Source organism: Microcaecilia unicolor, chromosome 2, assembly GCF_901765095.1.
Source record: "Microcaecilia unicolor chromosome 2, aMicUni1.1, whole genome shotgun sequence".
Taxonomy (NCBI): domain Eukaryota; kingdom Metazoa; phylum Chordata; class Amphibia; order Gymnophiona; family Siphonopidae; genus Microcaecilia; species Microcaecilia unicolor.
The window spans coordinates 29,145,821-29,168,100 of NC_044032.1; the positions used below are offsets into that span (position 1 = coordinate 29,145,821).

At 44.2% G+C, this 22,280-nt stretch overlaps 1 protein-coding gene across 4 annotated transcripts in view; it reads left to right on the forward strand.

The window, feature by feature from the left end:
* Positions 1-22,280, forward strand: part of LOC115462835 (ubiquitin-associated protein 2-like) — a 473,475-nt gene that overhangs the window by 338,289 nt on the left and 112,906 nt on the right. For 2 of the 4 annotated variants that reach the window (XM_030192869.1, XM_030192871.1), the window contains 2 exons: positions 2,809-2,900; positions 20,431-20,481. In XM_030192869.1, the coding sequence (XP_030048729.1) occupies positions 2,809-2,900; positions 20,431-20,481 (143 nt within the window). The remainder of the gene's footprint in view (positions 1-2,808; positions 2,901-20,430; positions 20,482-22,280) is intronic. The other 2 variants (XM_030192870.1, XM_030192872.1) reach the window with 1 other exon arrangement.

Consider the following 22,280-nt stretch of genomic DNA (forward strand, 5'->3'; position numbering starts at 1 on the left):
CTGTAGAGGTGCATTTAGAAATTCCCTATCTGCCACGGAAATACTTGGAAGGCCAGAGTCCTCCAAATAATCAAATATTGTGGGCCTGCTCTCCTTGAGGAAGTCGCATAAAAACCGTGAAAATGTTCATAGAATTTGGACACTATATCCTCCAGTTTGGTCAGTACGTTCTTTGTAGGAGTTGTTAAGCTCGTCACATATCAGGATTCCTGACAATGTTTCGTAACTTGGGCCAGTAGTCTGCCTGGGCAGTTTCCATGGCGATAATATTGGAACTTACGATATACCAGCATTTTCCTTGTCCTGTCATGAATGAGTGTCTCCAGTTCCACCTTAGTGTCCATGAAGGCTTCCTCAGTGTGTAAATCACCAGTCTAGACTGGTGGTTTACATGCGCTCATTTAGCTAATGCCAGTTTCTTTTATAAATGAACAATACCTGAGCAATGCGCCTCTTTCGAATCGCTACATAGGAGATGATATCTCCTCTTAATTCCACCTTAGCTGTTTCCCAAAAGAGAGCAGGATCCTCTTTGTGTTGTGCATTTAATGAGAGAACTCATGCCATTTGAGCTGTATTAAATTTGGAATTCTTTGTATGCAAATAAACTGGGAATCTCCATCTACATCCCACCCCCGGCGCTCCCCCCAACTCCAAAATTATCCAAATTAATGAGTGTTCTGAGACCTCCATAGGATCTATCTCTGCCCCTTGCACCTGTGAGCAAAGAGATGGAGACAACAGCATATAATCAATGCAGGACCATGTATAATGAACCCAAGATAAATGAGAATAATTTTGTTCCATCGGGTGCAATGACCACCAAGGGTCAATTAACCCTAATGCATTACACAAATCGGAGACTCCTCTAGTCATAGTTTGTTCAGCTGATGCTGGTCTGTCACTGGATCTTTCCAAATGATAATCCAATAGCTGGTTTAAATCACCAGCCAGGACCAGCGGAAGGGAAATATCCCATGTCCCCAAAGTTGCCAATTCCATGAAAAACCCATGGTCATGTGTCTTAGGGGTATACACCACTAGTAGTAGGAACTGCACCCCTCCGTTATTAATGTGCAACAAGATATACCTCCTTTCTGTATCTTTACATACTAATTTAATGTCCCCAGGAAAATTCTTTCTAACTAATACTGCCACTCCCGCTTTCTTTTCAGGAGATGAGGTACTAAACACCTCACCCACCCAGCCTTGACACAACTTCGCATGTTCCTGGTCAGTCAACCTCGTCTCCTGCAAACAAGCAACATCTGCTTGTTGATGTTTCAATAAGGTTAGAATTTTTTCCACTTAATAGGAGACGAGATTCCAGACACATTCCACTAAATTATTTTTAACTTTCCATCAAGTGAATCCCCCTCTTCTAGGTTTCCTCGAAAGCCCAGGTATTTCACCAAATATCCTCAAGCAATTTACCTGCATTCATTCTTCCCCACAGAGCAATTCTCAGTCCCATCCACCCCCTACCTGTCCCCTCCCCTTTCCCACCTTCTTACCCTGCCCCCTCCAAAGCAGTGTCAGATCTAGTACAAACCAGGCTGGCAAGGGACACATGTATAATGCCTTGGAGGGCCCCAACTCCCACATGTATCAAAACCCAAATTTTCTCTTCATCTTATTTGTAAATCATACAACACTACTGTGTCATAAAACAAGCAGAACAAACTTTTGTGCTTTTCTACTGAACTGTCCAACGTCAGTCAGGATCAATTGTTGGTTTCTCCATTGTGTTAATAAATTCTTTAGCTTCCAAAATGTTATCTAGTACTTTCCATTTCCCTGCATGGTAGATTTTCAATGTTGCAGGGTAGAGGAACATGAAACGATGCTTCTTCTCTCCCAGGTGAGCACACAATGGATAAAATTGTTTGCAATGCTTCGAAAGTGCGTATGAATAATCTTGAAAGATTCGCACTGCTTGTCCCTCATAACGTAAATCCTCTCTCTTTGTTTTATAGTGTCGCATGATTTCCACCTTGTGTACATAATTATGTAGTTTAAGTATAATCACATGTGGGCGCAAGTTTCATGCTTCTTTCTGGCCTAAGCGGTGTGCTTGTTCCATTCGTTCTGGGCCCAGTTCTTCATGCATCGGGAACTCTGTCGCCATCCAGTCCTCCAGGACCTGATGCAACCGTGTGTCTGCTACCAACTCTGGAATACCCACCAGATGGATGTAAACTATCCATAATTCCATTCACCATGCTCTGAGCCGCCACACAGTCCACCACACTAGCACAATTGTCCCTACTCTTCCTTCCTTTCTCCCCCCCCCCTCCCCCCGTGATAACACAAGTTGTGTCCATTGACCACCTACATTTGGTAATGCAGCTATCTCTGGTTTTCCTTTTCTCAATTTTAAGGCAAAATTGATCATCTTAGCCACAATAGTCTTTTTGCCTATTCACTCTGTTTCGCTAAGGCCCCAAGGGAGACCCTGATTAGTTAACAGCTTTATCTTCCTAAAGTTATGTATTCCTGTTGCCATCCTAAGTCACAGAAAACTAGTCAACAGATGGAGATATACATGTAGGATAGTTTTCTGGAACCTAGTGACCTTGAAAGATTGCAGTTTTAATCTTTTGGCTACCTTAAAATCTGTATTCTCTACACAGCTGCATCATTGGTTTCCTTTCTTCCTATTTTAGTTTTGGCAGGCTATCTACTAGTTAGAAATGTATGTAATATTCTAAAGTAGTTAGGTTTTATATAGTTAACTAAGGATTACAGACAGTGTTTTTCTTTAAAACTTTGGTTGCTTTTTAAATTTATGTGATTTTTGCTTCACAGGAAAAGCTCCCCCAAACCTTGCTCAAGGAGTACCACCCTTGTTGCATAACCAGTACATCATGGGACCTGGAGGACTTCTGCCTGCCTACCCAGTAAGCAGTTTTCTGTTGTTATTATATTACTTTGTCTGTGCTGTTTCTGCATTTCTCTTCTGATTTTTAACTATAGTTTTTGGGGATTAATTCTTTATTGGAGTGTAATCAGTGCTTTTGTTTTGTGCCGGTACCGGCACCTTTTTTTTCCTATAGCCAGCGCACCTGCCCGCCCTTAGCTCCCCGACAGCCCTGCTTTCTGTTCCTACCACCCCGCAACACGTTTAATTCTTTTATTTATTTATTTATTTTACGTGAAATCGTGGCGGCGGCGTTAGTGATAGCACACAGCAGGCTCGCCTCCTTCAGCCTTCCCTTCCCAAGTCTCCGTGTCCTGCCCTCGTGGAAACAGGAAACTACGTCAGAGGAAGGCGGACACTGAGACGGAAGGGGAAGGCTGGAGGAGGCGAGCCTGCTGCGTGCTATCACTAACGCCGCAGCCGGCACTGCGACTTCAGGTAAAACAAAGACAAACGCGTCGCAGGGCAGCAGGAATAAAAAGCAGGGCTGTCTGGGAGCTAAGGGTGGGCAGGTGATGCTGGGGTTAGTGCTGGAACTCGACGGGGGCTGAAAAGAGGGGGCAGGTGGCGGCTGTGGCGAGCTACTGGAAATGGAGAGGAGGATAAGGGGGCAAAGGAGAATCGCTGAACATGGAGGGGAGGGCAGAGGAGAATCGCTGGACATGGAGGGGAGGGGCGGGAGGAGAGGAGACTCGCTGGACATGGATGGGAGGGGAGGGCAGGGGGGAGAGGAGAAATCGCTGGACATGGAGGGCAGGGGGAAGAGGAGAAATCACTGGACATGGATGGGAGGAGAGGGCAGAGGGGAATCGCTGGACATAGAGGGGAGGGGAGAGAGGAAAATCACTGGACATGGTTAGGAGGAGAGAATAGGGGCAAAGTAGAATCGCTGGACATAGATGGGAGGGCAGAGAAGAGAGCAGAGTTGCTGGACATGGAATGATGAAGGGAAGGGCGGGAGAAACGATGGACATGGAGGAGAGGGAAGACAGGAAGGAGATGCACATGGACGGAGGGGAGAGAGGAGAAATGCTGGACATGGATGGTGTGTAGGGCAGGGAAGAGAGGAGAAGTGTTGGAGGGAAGGAAAGGCAGAGGAAGGAGATGCACACGGTTGGAAGGGACGTGAGAGACGAGAAATGCTGGACATGGATTGGAGGAGTGGCCTAGTGGTTATAGCACTGGTCTTGCAATCCAGAGGTGGCCGGTTCATATCCCACTGCTGCTCCTTGTGATTTTGGGCAAGTCACTTAACCCTCTATTGCCTCAGGTATAAACTTAGATTGTGAGCCCTCCTGGGACAAAGAAATATCCAGTGTACCTGAATGTAACTTACCTTGAGCTGCTACTGAAAAAGGTGTGAGCAAAATATAAATAAATAAGTAAAAATAAATGGATGGAGGGGAGGGAAGAAAGAGGAATTACATGCACCTGGAGGGAGAGAGGAGAAATACTGGACATGGATGGAGGGGAGGAAAGACAGAGGAGGAGATTCACATGGATTTAGGAGAGAGAGGAGAAATTCTGGACATGGATGGAGGGAAAGGAAGAGAGAAAGTGAGATGAACATGGATGGAGGGGAGGAGAGAGCAGAAATGCTGGACATGGATGGAGGGAGAGAGGAAAAATGCTGGACGTGGATGGAAAGAGGGAGATGCATACTGACGAGATGAGGGAAAGGGAAAAGAGGAGAAAAACTGCCCATGGATGGATAATATAGGCAAAAGCTGGATCCACTCTATGCCTCTTCCAGTCAAGTCTGCAGAGGGCCCAGCTTTTACCTATGGATGTAGGGCAAGAAATGAAGAAGAAAGGAATGGGACTTGTATACCGCCTTTCTGTGTTTTTTCCAACTACATTCAAAGCTGTTTGTTTATTTATTTATTATATTTGTATCCCGCACTTTCCCACTAAAAGCAGGCTCAATGCGGCTTACATAGTAATAGGTAACACAGAATTTTGTTATGTAAAGTAGGAAATTAAGTATAACATAATAATAGGATGGATGGGTAGTAATAGGATGGATAGGTAGGTAGAGACAAGTGATAGAAGAGGAAGGTAAGGTGGGAAATAGAGTCTGGGTCAATGTCGTTTTCTGTTCAGTATATGTAAGGTAGATGGGTTCAAGAGATTAATCTGTGTCTTTTGGGTAGGCTTGTTTGAATAGATGGGTTTTTAGTGCTTTTCTAAATGGTAGGTGGTCATGGATTGCTTGGATAGGTCTAGGGAGAGCGTTCCATAGACGGCTGCCAAGGAAGGAGAAATTGGATCCATAATAAGTTTTGTATTTGAGACCTTTACAGCTGGGGTAGTGCAGGTTGAGGTACTTTCGTGAGGATACAGACATGTTTCTTGCTGGAAGGTCGACCAGATTTATCATATAGTTTGGAGATTCTTCGTGTATTATATACAGGTACTTATTTGTACCTGGGACAATGGAGGGTTAAGTGACTTGCCCAAAGTCACAAGGAGCTGCAGTGGGAATCGAACCCAGTTCCCCAGGATCAGAGTCCGCTGCACTAACCACTAGCCCTGGAAATAGAGTTAAGGGAACAGATAGAGAGCAGCAGAATCAGAGACTGGGACCAACGTGATCAGAAATGCAAAGTCAAGACAACAAAGGTAGAAAAAATCATTTTATTTTCATTTTAGTGTTTGGAAGATGTCCAATTGAGAATTTATATCTGCTGTCTTATTTTGCACTGGGTATACTGGAGCTGTAACAGCTTATAGAAATTATTTATAACAAAAAAAAAATCACGTTATTTTTTTCTCCTATATTGGTATAGTATTTTCAATGATTTGCTTATTTGCGCCATGGCTGGTATAAGGGGTGTGTCTATTATAAGTGTGGCTGCCATAGGGGTGGAGCCATATATGGTGACCCCATCCATAATGAGTGCCGGTACCTTTTTTCCTACAAAAAAAAGCACGGAATGTAATTAAACTCTGGAATTCATTGCCAGAGAATGTAGTAAAAGCAGTTAGCTTAGCAGGGTTTAAAAAAGGTTTGGATGGCTTCCTAAGGGAAAAGTCCATAGACCATTATTAAAATAGACTTGGAGAAAATCCACTGCTTATTTCTAGAATAAGCAGCATAAAATGTTTTGTATTGTTTTGGGATCTTGCCGGGTACTTGTGACCTGGACTGGCCACTGTTGGAAACAGGATGTTGGGCTTGATGGGCCTTCAGTCTGTCTCAGTATGGCAATGCTTTTGTACTTAATTGTCTGCTTCCGAGTTGCAGTCAGGGCCTTCAAGGTATTCAGTAAATCCTTAGACTTGACGTGAATGTCTTTTTTTTTTTTTTTTTGTCTGTAAAGTTTGCATCATTTTTCTCTGTTCTCTGCCCTTCTGTTCTTGGCGCCTAAGTGCAGTACCTCTCCGTATTTCTCCCACAGACCTCCCCTTCCCCCACGAGTCCAGTGCCTCCCTGGTCCTTGGAACCTTTCTTCTTTGCTGGCAATTAATGCACAGCCTAGGCTGACGCAGAATCCTTCCCTTTGCCATTTCCCGTCGATGACTGTATGAAGCATAAACAGAAATTTGCAGCAGAGAGAAGGATCCGGTATTGGCCCAGGCTGGGTGTAATCGATGCGGGCAAAGAAGAAAGTGTTGAAGCCAAGGGATAAGGAAAACTGAAAGGAAGAAGGAGAGGTACTGGACTTGCTGGGGGGGCGGGGGCTGCAGGAAAAAGAGGGAGAGGTGCTGCACTCTCGGGGGCAGAAAGGAAGAAGCGCTATAGTGGGGGGAGGGTGTTGGACTTATGGAGGGTTGGGAACAAGAGAGATTCTGGATTACAAGTGAGGACATTGGGGACAGGGGGAGATGCCAAACTATGGGGAGGGTAAGGAAGGAAGAAGGAGAGGTGCTGGATTTGGTGTGGAGGTTAGGAGTTGAGGGAGTGGTGCTGCACAGAAAGGAGAGGTACTGGACCCATGGGTGGAGTAGATTGCGGTGGGGTGGGTGGGGGGGAATGAGTATTCTAGACCTCTGCAGGGAGAGAGACAGAAGAGATGCTGGACTAACTGTGAGGGAACCAAAGAGAGAGGAGGGAAGCTACTCGATATATGGAGAGAGGGAAAATAGACTATAGGGGGAGAAAGTAAGTAAGAGAGAAATTCTGGACAGCAAGGTGATGGTAGGTGGAGAGACGGAAGGAGAGAGATGCAGCCTGTAGGAAATAGATTGAAGGGAGGGGGGAGCTATCCTGGAGAGGGGAGAAGAGGGAGAGAGAAATGCTGTACCACATGGGGACGGAAGAATCATAGGGCAGAGAAAACTAGGTTGGAGGAGGGGGTCAAAAAAGGGGAGAAGCTGGACACTGGAAGGTCCAGATTCTCCACTGGAAGATATCTCCTCTCTAGGATATCTCCCCTTCCCTTCCATCTATTTCCTACAGGCTGCATCTCTGTTCTTCCCTCTCTCAACCCTTCATCTCCTGCTGTCCAGAATTTCTCTCTTACTTTCTCCCCCTATAGTCTATTTTCCCCTATCTCCATATATCGAGTATCACCCCCCCCCCCTCCCTCTTTGGTTATGGACAGAGAAGATGCTGGATGTGATGAGGATAGGGACACAGCAGAGATACTGGACACAGAGGTGGATATAAGGACATGAAAGAGTGATGCTGGATATGGGAGGATAGGGGAAATAGGGACAATCCTCATCGAGGTGGAGAGACAGGGACACAGAGAGGCGATGATGAATATAGGGGGAGGGATATGGACCCAGAGAAGAGAGGTACCAAAACTTGGGGGAAGGATAGAAACATAGTGGTGAAAAATGGATGATGGACGTGGAGAAAGAAGAAATGTCAAATGGACAGTACCGGCAAGAAAGTTACAAGGAGATAGAGGAAAGCAGAGACCGGGACAATACAATTTTTAAAAAATGACCAATGAAGGTGGAAACATAATTTTATTTTCTATTTATTGATTAGAATATGTCAGTTTTTGGAGGAAAGTGATGTCACGAGCACAGATGGCTGCTTGAATTCACAGCTCCGTGGCAACCCCGCTTTTAATTAGCGAAATCAGCTGTTATCCGCCCCGAATATTGACTATAACTATACCTGAGCTCTCCGCAGAACTGCCTTTGTGGAATCGGGTGTCTGATCCGCCACTGTCAGTGCTCCGTAAAGAGAGCTCGCGCCTGTCGGGCAAGTCGGCTGGGAAAGCAACTAGGCGCCATGTTGCATCTGAGTGCCTTTCACGTTCCGACTCTGACCCAGCACTTTCTACAACCGAGGCATGCCCGGAAAGACGTCCCAAGGGCTGACAAAAGATTTGACTGAGTGCCTTGCTGGGATTAGAGAGGAGATTAAGGCGTCTAAAGAAGAAATATTGGCGCGCATGGATGTCCTTTGTGCCAATATGCGGGAACTCGAGGGCTGCGTGGAGGAGCTTGAGGCACTTGTCAAGGCCCAGGATGACCATTTAAACGAGTCGGATGCCCGTCTTAGTACATTAACAGCTTCATACGATGAACTACAATATAAACTAGACAACCTGGAGAATCGAGGGCGACTTAACAACCTTCGTCTGCGGGGGGGGGGGGGGGGGGGGGGTCCTGAAATCAGGTGACAAAGAAGATGTACCTGTAATCGCCCGATTGATTTGCGGGAAACTGTTGGGCACAGAGGATTTTGTAATGGAGAGAGCCCATAGATCTCTTGGTAAACCGGTTAATAATTGACCCAAGATATTATCATCTGCTTTGGTTCGTATGCTGTAAAGGATCAAGTGCTACAGCGAGCTCGCCAGCAGAACAGTGTGGAGTACAATGAGGCAAAAATTTCTGTGTTCCAAGACTTATCCCAATTTACTTTGATTCAACTGTGAGCCATGAAACCTGCACTAGATGTTTTGCTCGAGAATAAGATCCCTTATCGGTGGGTTTCCCCATTTGCCCTTTGTTTTACAGCAGGAGGGAAGTTGCACAGGCTTCGCCATCAGGGCCGGTCTTAAGGCGAGGCGACCGAGGCGGCCACATAGGGCCTCGCGCTCAGGGGGGCCCCGCGCAGCGCGCCTCAGGTCGCCCCGCCCCGACCACCGCTCTCCCTCCCTCCGAACTTTGAAGTTGAACAACGCGCGACGGCGACGTGGTGGGGGCGGTCCGCCCCAGATGTCAGCGGGGAGGGGGGTGCTCCGAGTCCGCTCCTGGCGCTGCTCGTCCTGTCTTTAAAAACCCAATTTGAAGCGCTGGAGTAACAGGCAGCAGCGCCTGGCGTCTGCCCTTCTACTAAAAATCTCTTCGACGACGTCATTGGGCCTTCCCACATTGAGTCCCGCCCTCCTCTGAGGTAACTTCCAATTACCGCGAGGGCGGGCGGGACTCAATGTGGGAAGGCCCAATGACATCGTCGAAGAGATTTTTAGTAGCAGGGCAGACGCGAGGCGCTGCAGCCTGTTACTCCAGCGCTTCAAATTGGGTTTTTTTTTAAGGCAGTGAGGGTGGTGGGCCTGGGCGGCAGGAGAATGGAGCTGGTAGGTGGGGAGGGACTCAGATGGGAGAAGGGTGTGGGGCTCTCAGGTGGGGGGGAGGGGGTTCTCAAATGGGAAGGAGACTGAGGTGGGGAGGGGGTTCATGGATGGGAGAAGCAGAAGGGGGTGGGGAGGGGTTCTTGGATGCTTGAAGGGGACGGGTGGGGAGGGGACTGGGGTTTTTGGATGGGAGAGACAGGGGAGGGGGTTCTCAGATGGGAGAAGGGGACGGGTGGGGAGGAGACTGGGGTTCTTGGATGGGAGAAGGGGACTGAGGTGGAGAGGGGGTTCTTGGATGCTTGAAGGGGACGGGTGGGGAGGGGACTGGGGTTCTTGGATGGGAGAGACTGGGGAGGGGGTTCTCGAATGGGAGAAGGGGACGGGTGGGGAGCGGACTGGGGTTCGAGGATGGGAGAAGGGGAGGGGGTTCTTGGATGCTTGAAGGGGACGGGTGGGGAGGGGACTGGGGTTTTTGGATGGGAGAGACAGGGGAGGGGGTTCTCAGATGGGAGAAGGGGACAGGTGGGGAGGAGACTGGGGTTCTTGGATGGGAGAAGGGGACTGAGGTGGAGAGGGGGTTCTTGGATGGTTGAAGGGGACGGTGGGGAGGAGACTGGGGTTCTTGGATGGGAGAAGGGGACTGGGTCTGAGAAGGGGCAATATGGAAAAATGGGGGCCATGCCTGGGGTGGTGGGAAAATGGGGTATGCGTGGGTCAGGTGGGAGAATGGTTCTGAAAAGGGGGGCCCTAATACAAGGCATGTGGATGAAGGGGGCTGGAACTGGGGGCTGAAAAGGAGGTTAGGTGGGATAAGAGGCTGGAGACTGAAAAGGGGCAGGGGCTGAAACTGGGGACTGGGGGCTGAAAAGGGGACAGGGGAGAAGTGGCTGGGGGGCTGAAGCTCGGGACTGGTGGGAGAAAAGGGCTGGGGCTGAAATGGGGGACTGGTGGGATAGTGGGGCTGGAACTGGGGGCTGAAAAAAAGGGGCGGAGAGAGGGGCAGATCCTGGATGGGGGAGCAAGAGGGAGGGCAAACCCTGGATGGATGGGGAGGGAGGGCAAATGGTGGATTGAAGGAGCAGAGAGAAAGGGCAGACAGTGGATGGAAGGGATAGAAAGGGCAGACAGTGAATGGATGGGGGAGAGAGAGAGAGGGCAGACAGGGGCACATGGTGGATGGAAGGGGCAGAGATAGAGGGCAGATGTGGATGAAAGGAGCAGGAAGAGAGGGCAGACATTGGATGGAGGGGACAGCAGAGAGGGCAGACACTGGATGGCAGAGAGAGACCGAAGACAGATGCTGGATGGAAGGAAGACAGTGAAAAGAAGATGAGGAAAGCAGAAACCAGAGGCAACAAACTGTAAATAAAATATATATTTAAATTTTTTTGCTTTAGGATAAAGTAGTATTGTAGATATGTTAATAAATGTTTATAATAGAACATGCAAACAAGGTAATCTTTTTATTGGACTAATTTTAATACATTTTGGCTAACTTTCGGAGAACAAAACCCCCTTCCTCAGGTCAGGATAGGATACTGTAACAGTACTATACTGTATTGACCTGAGGAAGGATGTTTTGGCCTCTGAAAGTTAAATATATTAGTTCAATAAAACGGTATTTATTTTCTATATTTGTTTTATTTCTATTTGTTAATTTGTAAAGTGGTGATTGGTATTTGTTAGTTTTTTTTTTCAAATTTACATCTGCTGTCTTTATATTTTGCACAGTACTAGGGGACATTTTCTGTTTCTGTGGTGTTGCATTGTATGCAGAGTCTGGCATCTTGGGGTTTCATTTTATTTTTTGTCTAAATAGAAAGTTTATGATTACTTATTCTATAGTGGATTAGGGGTGTATCTGTGTTTGTGAAAAAGACATGGCTTTCAGTTGGCACTGACTGCAGGATCGACAAGCCCTGGAGCTGGGGGCCTTGGAGCTCGGAGGGAGGGGTGGCGGGCCCTGGAGCTAGGGTGGGGGCGGAGTTAGGGTGGGGGCAGGGCTAGGGTGGGGTCCCATCAAATTGGTCTGCATAGGGCCCCGCACTTGCTAAGACCGGCCCTGTTCGCCATCTACCAGAGGTTTGGAAGGTTTTAAAGGAGACAGGTTTGACAGTTGTTGAAGTGCCTCTGTTCGATGTGAGTTCAACGGCAAGAGCAAAACTCCAAAAATAGAAGAGAGTTGTTAACAAGTCCAAGAACAATTGAGTAGTTCCTAGCTCACTATGTTTAGCAGAGCAGCTTGTTTCTGTACAGAGGTTAATTGTGCTATATCGTTAAAGGGCAAATGATTATTTACTACCCGGGAAGGTAGTAGGGGTATGAAAAGGGGGTGAGGAAGATGTGAATGTGGGTGTGTGCTAGTAGGGCAGTATGCATGGGATTGAGTGGAGTTTTAGGCAACGGGGAGAGGTTTGTGTATGTGTGGGGGTAGCTGGGAGGTGGTTCGGGCGGTGCTGTGTTTTTGGTGGGCTTTTCTCCTATTTTCCCAGACAGAGGTTTGGGACTGTCTGGTGGGTATTTGGTTGGTGGGTGGAAGATGGGAAGTGGGGAGGGGAGGTTCTGTTTGGGGTTAGATAGGGGAAGGGGGGTTGCTCTTAGAGCCCTTTTTCTTTTATTTGATCTAGGCTTGTCACTTTGTTTTCTGTTCATTGGCTTACTCATAATGGATGATGGCAGATAGAACCAGTTAGCGTGTCATTGTTGATTTTGCAAGCAATTGTTTCGAGAGTACGGGAGTTAATATGAGATATCAGTTGTACTTTGAAAAAGGATTTATATATTATGGCAATGCTTCCTCCTTTTTTCCCTTTTCTAGCTTGGTAAAGAATTTTGTAACTTGGGGGACATAGGTTATTTAATATTGGATCATCTTGCGCATTTAGCCAGATTTCAGTAATCAACAGGAGATCTAATTGTTCTTCTTCTAGCCAAAATCTGGAGTATTGAATCCAATTCCACCCTTCTAGGCCCGATTTATTCTGTTCCAGGCTGCACTCTCATTCAGATTGTATATAGTTTCAGGTTGATCTGTGTTATGTCCTCGCCGTTGTGAGGCTCAGTTGACCAGTGTTTGTTGTTTTTGGTGAGTCTGGATGCTAGGGATTCCCCACTTGTGAGAATTGTAAGCCTGCTTGTCCTCAAAGAAAGTGAAGATACATACCTATAGCAGGCATTCTCAGAGAACAGCAGGCTTCGTATTCTTACAATCCCTCCCACCTCCCCTTGGAGTTGTCTCCTTTGTTATTTTTACTTTATTTTTTTCTATAGTATTAAACTGAGGAGAATGTATTCTCACAGCGGGCGGGAAGGCACTCATGCACGTGCGGTGGAGCGCATCTTGTGCTCCACAAAGCTCTCATTTAGCTTTGGTAAATTCAGGACTGGGCGACGCGGGTTGGCATCACCCACTTGTGAGAATATAAAGCCTGCTGTCCTTGGAGAATACCTGCTACAGGTAAGTATCTTCGCTTTATAGTAAAGGCATCCAAAGTACACTATAGTGATTATTTTAGAAGTTTTATTTTGTTTTGGATGTCTGAAAACTGGCATTTAGATGTCCATAATGCATGGATGTCAAAATCCCAGTTTTACAAAGGCAGGATATGAATGTCCAACCCTGCAAGAGGGTGTGGTCTGGGCACATTTGGGGGGGGGACTAGGGAGGGCCCAAAATATGGACGTCCAACTCCAATCACAGAACAGAAAGGAACATCCTATCTAAAAAGATGAACATCCATATTTAAATCCTGGTACTTGTCTCATCCATGTTACAGAAAGATGCTCTAAGCAGTTCTCCACTGAATGGAGTAAATCACAGTAGGTATTTTTTGCCCCTGGAGTGCTCATAATTAAAACAAAAATACAAAGAAAAATCTGCAGTGGGACTTGAACCAATAATCTCTGCATCTCTGCTCTGGCTCATCTGGCTGCTTTAACCATTAGGCTATTCCTCCACCAAAAGTCTGTGTAGCCGTTTTATAATGGATGTTCCTTGCTTTCCCCATTCATGACTTGGACGTTTCATTTTGTAAAATGGATGTTCATGTTGGACGTCTCCAGCACATGGACATCCATCTCACTTGTATTTTAGAACAGGATGTTCTATGGACATCCATTTGTGATGTCCTGTCTAAAATGCCCCTCCATGTGTTCAATAAAACGTTTTCAAATAGAGAAGATCTTTAACAGAGCATCACTTATCTGGACTGATAGTCTGAACACAAAATGTTAAATATTCAAAACATGAAGTGTCAGGACCCCAACATGGACCATATTTCAAAAAACATCTTCAGGGAGACCAACCACACTAAAATGTTCAGTTCAAACACTTATCACAGAAAACTTCATTCTTCTCAGAGCTCACAAGTCCAGTTTATCACTGTAGCTCTCAGTAGAGTACAGTAGGGTTTCATCTTTAAAAAAAGTTTGCACAGCACGGGGGAAATGCATCTTTTCTTATTTCTCTGATGTGCTACACGCAAGGTCTAGCTTCTTACTACTACTACTATTAATCATTTCTGTAGTGCTACTAGCTTCTACACATAGTAAATGACGACAGATAAAGATCTGTACAGTCCATCCAGTCTGCCCAACTGTACGGTCCATTCTTGGAGTTTGTTTAATTTTTGTCTTCATAGTTCTACTGTATTTCTAGTTTGTGGTCAGTTATTTTGTATTTGATATATGTGTTCCATATCTATGACCAAGACCAGGTATCCTTTTAGCATGAATTTTGTATTTAGTGATCTGTAGTTATTTGACTACAGTTGGATCATCCAAGGATATCAGAACCAGAAACTACAAATTGCATACTGTGAAGAGTAAGGGGCTGTCCTGTCCTAGGTAGGCCACTACGTGGCGCTGTTCCCATAGAAATGGGGTGAAATGTCCAGGATGAGTCACTAGAGGAAGCCAGTAGGGGAATGTCCAGGTGGAGGTTGCAAGGACCAAGGAGAGTCCTGGGCTTGGAAATAGGTGTCTGTTGTTATGGGCTGGGTCCTGCCTGGAATTAGGGGGAAAAGCCTAAAGGGGTGGAGAAGCTAATTAACCACCCTATACCTGCCTGTGTGGTGAAAGAGAAGAGAGGAGCTGGAGACCTGGCAGCTGGAGGAAGAAGATCCCCTTTGAAGGTACTGGCTGAACTCTGTGGACTTTTGAAGCTCTCTGCTGAAAAGGGGACAGCTGCACTACTTTCTGAGAAAGAAAAGTAAATGCTTTTGTTTGGCTGTTTGAACTGTAAACGTTTGAGGAACTGCTTTAAATGTTTGAATTGAAGAAGAAATGTTTAAGTTAAAGAAGGGATAGGCCATGAAGATTATGTTAAATGGCAACTAATAAAACCTTTAGTTATAAGAAGCCTGGTGTTGGTGAACCTTTGTGGAAGATGAAGAGGAGGCAGGGAACTCCCCTGTGTTTGAGACAGAGTCCTGAGGAATTACCTAGAAGTGTGGAGCCCAACCGTGACTGTGTGTGTGAAGGAAGCTAAGCAGGGTCAGCCCTGGCCAGGTCCTGGAAGGGTGACCAGCTCACAATACCTACAATCTGTGAGATGAAGTTTTATTTTAACTACATAAGTATTTCTAAGGTTCTGAATCTGTTACATTCCATTAAAACTAAAGTCCACCATCAACCTCCTCTGTATTAAGTCTCCAAAGAAATTCACATATTAGTGCTAAGTACAGCCATTTATTTATTTTATTTATTTATTAGGATTTGTTTACCGCCTTTTTGAAGGAATTCACTCAAGGTGGTGTACAATAAGAATACATCGAACATGAGCAATCAACAATTACAGCAGTAAAAATATTCAAATAATACAAAGTATGGCATAGTATAGTACTTACAATGTCAATACAATACATAATAGAACATTTTAATTGACAGTGTAGAGTATATTCAAAGTAAGAGAGTAAGATGAGTTAGAAAGTAAGGTGACTAATTTAAAGAAAGTTGCACATGAGGTCAAAGAGATGGTTAACATATTGATAGGTAAGAGAGTAAAAGGAGGCCTGGTCTGAATTTACAACTTTAAAAAGCAGTTGATTACTTAAACACTTAATCCTACATTGTCAACAAGTAAGACTGCCGATTCACAGGGTGGACTGCAGTGCCACCCAATGAAAGTAAGGTGACTAATTTAAAGAAAGTTGCACGAGGACAGAGAGATGGTTTACATATAGATAGGTAAGAGAGTAAGAGGAGGTCTGGTCTGAATTTAAAATAGGCTCTGTTTTGTTATAGTTCTCCCAATTCGTAGATTTTTTAAAGACCTTTTATTCCAGAAATGAAATCATATTTCAAGAGATTCTGCTCATATAATCAACATTTGAATGATATTTCACGTGACCTTACTGGATTCCTTTTTATGACTTTGGACATTGAATTGCTTTATAAAAACACCTTCAGATCCTCGGACATTAACACCCCAAGGTCTCTGTCCTGAGTCAAGCTTACTAATCTCTCCCCTCCTATCCAGTATCACTCTTTCAGGTTTCTGCACCCAAGTGCATCACCCTAGACTTCTTGACATTAAATTTTAACTTCCAGACCCTCGACCATTCTTCTAATGTTCGGAGATCTCATTGTTTCTATTCCCTCCAGGTATCCACTGTATTGGCTATTTTCGTGTCATCCGCAAAAAGACAAACTGTTCCTTCCAACCCTTCAGCAATATTTATTTATTTATCTCATTTGTACCCCACAGTTTCCCAACAGTGTCAGGCTCAATGTGGCTTACAACGGACCACAGAGGCATATGCCAATGCAGTAAAATGAAGCTAATACAGCAGAAAAACCTACAAGAGATATTGGGGAAGAGTAGGAATAGATGGAAGGATTAGGGAAACCTAGAGGGAAGGGGAATGTGTCCAACATGTTTCTAGATCGATGCACTTCCAACAGTGGTGACACATGCAGAGGCAGTGGGATAAGCACTTCCAAATAACATGGTCTTTAGAGTTTCCTGAAAGTTAGATGGTTGGTGATGGTTTTTAATGGTCTTTGGCAAAGAGTTCCAAAGCTGAGTGCTGATGAAAGAGAAGGAGGTAGCATACGTAGATTTGTACTTGATGCCGTTGCATTCTGGATAATGAAGGGTAAGATATGAACGGGAGAGTCTAAATATATTCCGGAGAGGTAGGATGATGAGATCAATCATGTAGCCAGGTACCTCACCATATAGGATTTTGTGAACTAGAGAGCAGAGTTTAAAGGTGATTCGATCTTTGACAGGTAGCCAATGTAGTTTCTCTTGGAGGGGCATGGCACTTTCAAACCTTGACTTTCCACAAACCAATCTGGCCGCTGTATTTTGGGCCATCTGCAGTTTCTTAAGTAGTTGCTGCTTACATCCAGCATAGACTCCATTACAGTAATCCAGATGGCAGAGAACGATGGACTGTATGAGGTTGCAAAAGACCTCTTGTGGGAAATATGGTTTAATTTTTTTTAGTTTCCACAGCGAGAAGAACATCTTCTTTGTGGTGGAGTTAACGTGCTTTTCGAGTGTAAGTGAGCGGTCAAGGGTGACTCCTAAAATTTTGAGGCTTTCTAGTATGGGAAGGTTCAGGGTGGGGTGATTAATGTTGAAGGTCTGTACTTGTTGTGCTGAGACGATAATAGGAGGCAGTGTGTTTTGTCAGCATTCACAAATATATCACCCACAAATATATTAAAAGAATAGGCCTCAGCACCGACCCCTGAGGAACTCCACTGCTCACAATTAAGAAATGTAATGATTACTTTCAAACTGCCATTTTTAGGAAACCCACTAATAGAAACAAGTTGTTTTATCATAAAATTTTCCATGTGAGAAATCTGTCAATTAGCCAATTCTTCAAGTTGAAAAAAAATTATGTTCCTCCCCAGCTGAATTTGAATTCCAAGCTACATAAGTATTGCCATACTGGGACAGACCAAAGGTCCATCAAGCCCAGCATCCTGTTTCCAACAGTGACCAATCCAGGTCTCAAATACCTGGCAAGATCCCAAAAAAAGTACAATACATTTTATACTGTTTATCCCAGAAATAAGCAGTGGATTTTCTCCAAGTCCGTTTTAATAATGGTCTGTGGACTTTTCCTTTAGGAAGCTGTCCAAACCCTTTTTAAACCCCGCTAAAGTAACTGCTTTTAACACATTCTCTGGCAACAAATTCGAGTTTAATTACATGTTGAGTGAAGAAAGATTTTCTCCGATTTGTTTTAAATTTACTATTTTGTAGCTTCATCGTATGCCCCCTAGTCCTAGTATTTTTGGAAAGAGTAAACAAACGATTCACTTCTATCCATTCCACTCCACTCATTATTTTATAGGCCTCTATCATATTTTCCCTCAGCTGTCTTTTCTGCAAGCTGAAGAGCCCTAGCTGCTTCAGCTTTTCCTCATAGGGAAGTCATCCCATCCCCTTTATCATTTTCGTCGCCCTTCTCTATACTTTTTCTAATTCCACTATATCTTTTTTGAGATGCGGCGGCCAGAATTGAACACAATATTCGAGGTGCTATCGCATCATGGAGCGATAAAAGGGCATTATAATGTCCTCATTTTTGTTTTCCATTCCTCTCCTGATAATTCCTAACATTCTATTTGCTTTCTTAGCCACCACAGCACACTGAGCAGAGGGTTTCAACCAGTGGTGTGTTGGAATCCGCTCGCAAGAGCTGGTTCTTAATTTTTCTGACATCTTGTGAGCCGGTTTGCGGCGCTTCTCCTCCCCCCGAGCCGTGGGTCCCAGCACATACCTGAAGCCTTTGGGGCAGGAAAGATCCCCAGTCTTTCCTGCCCGCTGCTAGCGCTGACCCTCCAGCAGGGTGACTGCCGTTAGGTACGTGCTGGGACCCTGTAGCTCGGGGGACTGAGGAATCTGGGAGGAGGCCTGGAGTAGGTGGGGTGGGGACCGTAGGGAGGATACTCAAAAAAGTATTTTCAAACATGCCGGCTTGTGCATATCGATGTGTACAGTGGAAGTATAATAACGGAATAACTTTTCACCAGGGGAGCGGGGAGGAAGTCTTGAATAGCCTAGGTGAGGCAGGGTGAGAACCATGGACCGGATAGTGTAAAAAAAAAAAAAAAAAGGTAAATTTTCAAACATGCCAACTTGTGCATACACACACAGAGGAAATATAATAAGGGAATAACTTTTCATAGGTAGAGTAGTAATTTGTTATATTATATTCGGTGTGTCATTTGGAGGGGCTGGTTATAGGGACACCCTAACCCTGTTATATTAGTCCAGAGATGGGGGGTTTTCTACTGGTAAAGGGCTTCTAAAACAGACATCATGTTATGAGAATCAGGTGCTCTCAACGTTCAGAGTTTCTATCTATTTACTTATTTATGACATTTTATCCTACATTAAACATGAATTAGATTGGAACCTGGGAGCATTTAATTTTTTTTTCTTGGAGAGAGTAATGTATTGCCCCCCCCCCCCCCCCGCTCTCACCGGGTATAGCCAGCTCTGCAATGTGGAGGGGGGGGGGGGGGCGCAGAGTGGACCAGGGAGAGAGCCTGTTGTTAAAAATTTACCAGCACACCACTGATTTCAACGTATCATCAACGACGACACCTAGATCCCTTTCTTGGTCGGTGACTCCTAACATGGAACTTTGCATTACATAGCTATATTTCGAGTTCCTTTTTCCCAGGTGCATCACTTTGCACTTGCTCACGTTAAACGTCATCTGCCATTTAGATGCCCAGTCTCATAAGGTCCTCTTTGCAATTTTTCACAATCCTCTTGTGATTTAACAACTTTGAATAACTTTGTGTCATTAGCAAATTTAATTACTCTCATCTCTAGATCATTTATAAAAATGTTAAAAAGCAGCGGTCCCAGCATAGACCCCTGGGGAACTCCACTATCTACCCTTCTCCGTTGAGATTACTGACCATTTAACCCTACTCTCTGTTTTCTCTCTTTTAACCAGTTTTTAATCCACAATAGGATACTACATCCTATCCCATGACTCTCCAATTTCCTCTGGAGTCTTTCACAAGGTACTTTATCAAATGCTTTTTGAAAATCCAGATACACAGTATCGACTGGATCACCTCTGTGTGTGTGTGTTTTGTTTATCATATTCATTCTTACACCACCATATAAACTTAAAAAGACTCTCATATCCCTATTTTTATCCTCTGATTTTTAAGTGGATTGTTTGTCAGTTACACCTTCAAATTTGCCCCTGAAGCAGGCACTAGGTGCCAAAACATGTCATGTGGACCATTATGTGAAGTGTTTTAGATCTAATAATTCCACTTTGAATATAGCTGTTTTCAATTAATTTGTTTGAAAATAATATCTACTGGCTACTTTAGCTTTTATCATAACCTTTCTATTGGACTATTCTAATTTCCGCACATTGTCAGTATCTCTTGAAGATACCTTATTCTGAACCATGGAGCCCTCAACAATTAAAAACTTCTCCCTCTCCTTTCTAAGGGTGAGTGCCACAGTTTGGTTCCACCTTGGTTAAGGTGGAGCCTGCCTTTCAGAATAGGCTACCACTTCCCCAGAATGATACCCCATTTCTAACATATCTAAATCTCTGCTCTCTACACCATTATCTCATTTCGCACATTGAGACTGGAACTCTTCCTACCTCTTGGCTTAATGGGATGGAGAATGGGTAGCATTTCTGAGAATACTACCCTGGAGGGTCTATTTCAGCTTTTTCCTACAAGCCTAAATATAGCCTCTAGAACCTGTCTCTCACACTTGCAGTAGTATCCACTATAAACTGGGGCTCTGGACACACAGCTGAGATAGGCAGTGAACATAAAACATCTTTTTCTTTAAAATAGATACTATTTAGCTTTATTTTTATTATTTAACAATCAATATTTCTTTTAGTGTTGCTTCAGAATCTGTTCTTTTAGCATATGTATCTCCATGTGTTTAATCAGTTTTGTTTTAAATTTGGTGCATCCTGAAGTTTGATTTCTAATTTTTGTGTCATAATAGGTGTGTCTGAAATAGTTTATAATGGCACTCTTGCTTTTGTCTCTGTCTTCAAGCAGATATATGGCTATGATGATCTCCAGATGCTTCAGTCCAGGCTACCAATGGTAAGTAATAGAGCATTTGCTTATGAGCTCCAAGTAAGAAAAAAGCCATTTGCCCAAATGGGTTTGACTTCTGAAAATAGAAATTGTTGACTTTTTGCAGAGAAATTAACAATTCAAACAACTGCATTTACCTGACCTAGCTTTACAGCTGTGCCATCTTTTTTTCCAGATCATTTGATATAATTGTGTGACGTACTTGCATGGTCACATAATTCTGCCAGTTCTTTCATTCACATTCTTTAAAAATGAAACCAAGATGGTGTTGGAAATGGAAGCTTAGGGCAGAGTTCTTGGGACCTTCTGTACTGCAATTTCTCATGCCTAAATGAAAGGGGAAGCTTTAGGGACCTGCTCCTCACAGTAGGTTACCCATGGTCACAGCTGACTACAATCATCAATTTCTCCCTACCCTCCCCACGGGGTGCTTCCATAGCATCGGGAAGGTCTCCCATGTCAAACAGCGAAGTTTGGTCTGTCGCCTTAGCCCAGTATTGCTTATGGGGCCACGGAGATTTGAGTTGCTATACCACGAATGCCACAATGAGTGTTGGAGTGTTCAGAAGATTATGGCGATAGAGAGGGGCACCAGTCAACTAACATTACAAAGATGCTATCTGCCTCTCTGCTAACATCTATGCTGCACCCAGAAGCTGGATCTTCTGGCAAGTTGAGCTTGCCCTGTTATGGGTGCTGGAGAAGATGAAAAGGCTCTCATAGGATTAACCATCCTGCAGCCCTTAATGAAACCTATTGAGGTCATTCTGAATCAATCTGGTCTGCAATGCGGATTCTATACAAGGTTAGTCCAGGCTTTCTCAATTCTTCTCTTCAACCTGCCTCAAAATTATATGAAGTTGAACAGAATTTGTCTCTTCAGTATTGTAAGATTGAGGAACTGGAAACTTGTTGCTTAGGTGAAGTCATCTCAGGATTTGTGATTGTAAGTAACCCCCTATTCTCCAAGATCAAGCAGAAGAATAAGTCCTCACCGATTGGTAATGATGTCTGACTCTCTGTTTGTAGAGCTATCTAGTAGGAAGATGCAATTATATGCAGGATTTCCTGTACTGATGAAATTCACTGGGCCACCTTAGTTTTTTCTTTTCTCCAGAGCCTTTCAAGATTTTTAAAATTTTTTATATTTATTTAAATTTACAATAAATTCAAACACAAACATTCTTGAACAGAAATGTTCTCTTTTAGTGAGAAAAATAAAAAAGAAATAAATTTTAGTGAAGGGAAATTCCAGGCCTCAATAAGGAGGGACCCAAAATAGAAATACCACAGATCATATAACAATGTCCAACAGACTATCCCAGATTAATTCCTTGACCCTATAATTACCCACATAAGAATATTAGATCACATTGGCTAGACTAGCATTTGCTCTAGCTGTCCAAAAAGTGAACAATTGAGCTGATTAAATAAATAAATAAAAAGACGCGTCGCAGAACATTATCATGCATTTACATGGAAAACCTAAGAAAAAAAAAACTGCTCCTAGAGAGACAACCTCTTGATGCATTGCAAGAAAGTTTTTTCTTCTCTTTTGGGGCCTTTCATGATTTTTCTTTCTGGATTATTTGTGTCCTTATTTTTTGCGCAGATACAACCTGCACTGATATGTAGAGTTCTTATTGAGTTGGTTCCACCTCAGCTATTTTTCTCCCCCAATACCCCCGAAACTGAACAACATCAGTGGCTTCAAGAACTATGGACAATATGCAAGGACCATATTGGTCATTGATAGACACAGTGGATACCTGCAGTATCTCAGACACAAGCACAAGATTTCCAGT